This window comes from Triticum dicoccoides, unplaced genomic scaffold (assembly GCF_002162155.2).
Source record: "Triticum dicoccoides isolate Atlit2015 ecotype Zavitan unplaced genomic scaffold, WEW_v2.0 scaffold183860, whole genome shotgun sequence".
Taxonomy (NCBI): Eukaryota; Viridiplantae; Streptophyta; class Magnoliopsida; order Poales; family Poaceae; genus Triticum; species Triticum dicoccoides.
The window spans coordinates 16,905-22,089 of record NW_021227219.1 but is presented as its reverse complement, the minus strand read 5'-3'; the positions used below and the strand labels follow the sequence as shown (position 1 = coordinate 22,089).

Genomic DNA, 5,185 nt, shown 5'->3' with positions numbered 1-5,185 from the left:
AAAGGGGGGCCCATGAACGTACGTACATCATCCTTCGTCCCAGCAGCTAACAAGATGAGATTTCTCTCTCTCTCTCGCTCTCTCAAAAAAAGAAAAAAACTAAGAAGATGAGATCAATCCCAAATGCTTGGATGCAAATGGAAAGATGAGATGTCGCCTAAAAAAGAAGATCTAGATCTGGCGCGCCGGTTTATAAATATGCTGATCGAGCCCTAACCAAACCAACAGTATTCTTGATCAGTACCCATATACATACATACATACATACATACATACATACATACTCCTCTCCTCCTTTGTTGAGTAGGTGTGTGTAGCTAGTAGAGAGTGATAGAAAATGTTTCCACTAGTGACGGCCGGGTCGCCCAAATGTGTTGCGCTCCGATCAAACCATGACAACACCTACCTGTGCTCCGTCCACGACGAGAGCCAGGGCGGCAGTATCGTCGAGCTAAGCAGCGGTGGCGACGGCGGCGTCAATAACCCGCGCTGCCGGTTTTATCTGGAGGCGTCCGAGGAGCACGACGGGCACCTGCACGTCAGGTGCTGCCACAACAACAAGTACTGGGTGTCCCAGCAGCGCGTGCATGGCGACGGCGACGGCGACGGCGACGCACGCTGGGTCATCGGCACCGCCAATGAACCGGAGGCGGACCTGTCCAAGCCGTCATGCACCCTGTTTAAGCCCACCCCGGCCTCGGAGGAGGACGGCTCCGTCAGGTTGGCCGGTTCCATGCATGCATCTTTTTTACACTACTAGTCTACTTTGCATTCTCTTCTTCTATTCTACTACTCCCTCCGTTCTTAAATATTTGTCTTTCAAGAGATTTCAAATGGACTATCATATACAGATGCATATAGACATATTTTAGAGTATAGATTCACTCATTTTGCTCCGTGTGTAGTCATTTGTTAAAATATCTAGAAAGACAAATATTTAGAAACGGAGGGAGTACTACCTTAGTACGCGTAGCTAGTAGCTAGTATCCATTTTTGTGTTACATTATCTATTCCACTATATAGTGTGCCACTTCAAATATTAGTCGTTGGATATGCCTATCCAACAGTCAAGAGATGCAAATTCGAGCATTATCATTCGTTGGATAAAGTTTTTAACTCATAGAATTCTGTCACGTGGACTTTTAACTGAACGTCCAACTCTACCATCTCATGTGTTCTACAAGTATCTATCCACATGCTTTTCTGATACTCTAATGAAAAGAGATTAGAACAATCTAAATTCAAGAGTGCCTGTGCGATTGCTTGTTTTCTTTTGTCAGTCTATGCTCACGTCCGTTCAAATAATGCCATGTTATTTCCAGTCTATGTTCACTCGCCTCGGCTACACTCCACGTCTCCTGGGCGTAGGTAGCATGCAGTTTTTCATCACGTTCTGAATATCATATCCCCATCCTATTACCACCGTGTGGATATCCTGTTTCCTCCCTCGTGCGGGTCTTCTCTGCATCCACTTTATTTGCTTCACTTCCCAAATTTCAAAAAGAAATTGGCAGTGCAGGTTTCACTTGGCAAAGATTAGAAATGCCTGGATGCATCAATATAATGAAAATACACAATATGATGAGATTAGGGTGATACGAAAAGTTCATGCTACTACATTAGGCACACCATCAATATTTTGTGGCGACGAACGGCTACACCACACATATGCGCACTGTCTTTGCTCTGACCGTTGCAACATAGGATTACGTTATTTGTGTTTGATGATATGTTATCATCATCATGAATTGAGAAAGAATGTTGGTTCCTTTTTTGGGTCGACTTTGGTTCATTTGTAGTTTCATTGATTCGTAGTTCATGCTTGTGCAATGTCGGTATTGACCGGCTTTGCGGGCTTGTTCTACCTCCTGGGGCATCTCGATTCACCTCTGGCTCCATACAGTATTTTATTTTATTTATTTATTTTTGCTTTGTACCAAGATTATTTGGTTTGTTGAGTAAATAATTTACTATTAAGGTATACTACTCCCTCTAATCCAAAATAAATGTCGTAGTTTTAAACTAACCTTAGTTCAACCTTATTCAAAACCACAACACTTATTATGGATGGGTGGGGGTACCATTTTCAACAAAGTTTACAAAAGCTTCAATTTATTTGTTTCATAGTATATTCTAACATTCCAGATGTGGTCATATCCGGATGGTTTGAGCTGGAAAAAAGGCTTTCATGGCAAAAGGAAAATCAAGTTCACCAACTTTCGAGTCAAACATTTTGAAATAAAGGGCACTTTATTATCTTAAAATGAAGCATTAAGTGGATACAAATCATAATGAGTAGCATCTGGCCTCTTCACAACCACAGCCAACTACCAACAGTCTCACAAAAGATAATATAAAATTGCGACATATTGAGACAACAATAGAGTCGTATAGGACCAATACTATACCTATGTCGACGGAGGTTGTGGACCAATCCAAAGATTATGTTGCCATTCATGATGGGTAAAAACCTCCCTCGTCACACGCTCCAACCGCATACCCATCGTCTTGAACAATGGTTGGTATTCCGTTCGGTGTAGCATAGACCACATCAAAAAATAATATGAAGGAGAGAGCTTTTGCCATTGAAAACCAAATCATTTCTATATAGCTAAAGAGACCATATAATAAGGCATACGCTCCCACTTTGAACATATTTGGAGTACCGTCCAATCAATGATCAACCTTTTTTTATAAAACTTGGGAATGGATACAAATTGGACGCAATTTGGATGACTGACCACTTAGAACGTGCAAACTTGCACTAAAATGTAAAAATTCCCATCCCGTGCCGGGAAGGCGTCAGGGCCTGGAGCTTTGTTATGTTCCATTTGAAACACTACGGCTCGCACCTCCTCTTCATCGAAATGTGTCGTGCGGATATCGTTTTCTTCAAACATATATACTGTATATGAATGCCTGCTACTACGCATGGACCCAATTAAGCTAGTCTTAGGTCCCTTGAATAAACAATCTCCCGATTTTCTCTATCTTTTTTACGATAAAGAGCGATTTTATTAACTCAAAATGTAGTATCAACTGGATACAAAGCATTATGAGCAACACCCGGCCCCTGCATAATTAGGATGCACACAGCCGAACAACAAAAGTCTGACAACCAGAAGAAAAAAAAACCGACAAATCGGTAATTGTAGAGTCCTATAGACCGACACTGTGCCTATGTCAAAAAGTGAGATGGACCGATCCGGAGGTTATGCTGCCATCCATGTTGGGTAAAAACCTCCGTAGCCACCTGCTCCAACCGCGTCGACACCGCCTTGAATAGCGGTCGGACCTCCGCTTGTTGTAGCATAGACCACGTACGAAGCGGTTTTCTCTATCTGTATCCCAATTAGTTAACTCTAGATTGTCTATCTTTGGTAATCTATAGATTGACAATACTACAGTAGCTAGGGTGTTAACTCTTTTGTCTATGCATTGCATGGCAGGTTCCTCCACTCCCAGATGGGCAAATATGTTGGCGTGTTATCCAGTGGTGATGTCGCCCATTTGCATATACTAGCATCTGACCAAGAAGATGACAAGTCTCTGCTGGTTGGTAGTGGCTTCACTGTTGTGGATTTGTCGCAGCATAAGCAATTGCCTGCACATGTATCCTTCAAAGGTGACAACGGCAAGTACCTGGGTGTATGGAGCAACGGCTATCATAATTATGTATGCGTTTCGAAAGATGACATCACAGATCCAAGGGCGTCGCACACTCTCACCAACAATGATGATGGATCCATCCGTTTACAATCTGATTTCCAGAGCAAGTTTTGGAGACGCAGCCCGGACTGGATTTGGGCCGACTCACACGACACCACCAACAACAACCGAGACACCTTGTTCGAGGTGGTGGTCATCGGGGATGACTTGGTAGCGCTTCGAAACCTTGGCAATGGCAGTTTGTGTCAGAGGCTAACCGCAGACGGCAAGATTGACTGCCTCAATGCTAGTGCTGATAGCATGGTAGGACGAGCAAGATTCCATCTGGAAGAGCCGGTTATTTCTCGAGAGATCTATGACATTGAGTTCCACGTGGATGAAGCTAAGGTTCAGCTCAAGAAACTCGAGGATGTAAAAACTGCTCATCTTATCAATGACTACTCTACAACCGGCACACAAGATGTAGAATTCAAAGTCCAAGAGACCAGGGAGAGTACCTGGAGTTCTAGTGTTTCATTGAAAGTGGCTGTCAAGTCAACCATTGAATCTGGGATTCCACTCATAGTGAAAGGGGAAATAGAAATTAGTGCTGAATTTGAAGGAGGATATAGCTGGGGAGAAACTATAACCAAGACACAAGAGACCACCATGAAATATCAAGTCATTGTGCCTCCAATGTCCAAGGTCTTGGTGACGGCGACTCAGTCACAAGGTATATGTGATGTCCCATACTCATACACGCAGAAGGATGTTCTGCTGAATGGACACGAAGTTACTCACCACTTCACAGATGGCATTTATAGGGGTGTTAGTGTGTCTGATACTACAATCAAAGTCGAACCCATGCCGTGACTAGTTATCCCTAGTTATTATTGTTAGTTTAGAATACTATAAGAGTTTGGATATGGAAAGGTTCGCCCCGAACAAGGTTTTCCTGCTGTCTCCAAATTCAGTTTGAATTGTTTTGTTTTACTCCGATTTGTAATTGGCTTTATAAGCCCCTCATCAATACAATGAAGCAAGTTGAATCTATTTCCTACCTCATTTTTTCATCTCTTCTCTGCCTCTCCATCAACACAAGGTAATTAAAAGACAAGTTATAGGACCTCGAGATGATGGTCACTTTACCACGGTGCTGATAAACTAGGTCTTTTTTACATATAAATGACACCTTTACTAACTCAAAATGTAGCATCAAGAGGATACAATGCATTATGAGTAACATCCAGCCTCTGCATAGTTAGGATGCACACATCCAAACATGGACTTCCTAAACATTAAAAAAAAAAATCGACATTAGAAAAATTGTATGAAACTCGGCGTGATTTCCAAATTTTCTTATTATTCTCCACTGAGATCTCTCGATGCCTAAGAGCACGGTACATAGAGTCGACTATGAAGGACCAAGTAGTGAGACTCCTGCGAAAAATATCCACTCCATGTGTGAGGTTAATCTAATCTAATATGGATAGAAGATTTTGCCATGATGAGATACGGGTCCAATCAAATCCCTTCT

General features: G+C 42.4%; 1 protein-coding gene across 1 annotated transcript; it reads left to right on the top strand.

Moving 5' to 3' along the window:
• Positions 1-211: 211 nt before the first annotated feature.
• LOC119344756 lies at positions 212-4,713 on the top strand. The gene is made up of 2 exons (XM_037615109.1): positions 212-720; positions 3,450-4,713. The coding sequence occupies exons 1-2, from the start codon at positions 338-340 to the stop codon at positions 4,519-4,521; spliced, it is 1,455 nt and encodes a 484-aa protein (XP_037471006.1). The 5' UTR covers positions 212-337; the 3' UTR covers positions 4,522-4,713.
• Positions 4,714-5,185: the final 472 nt, after the last annotated feature.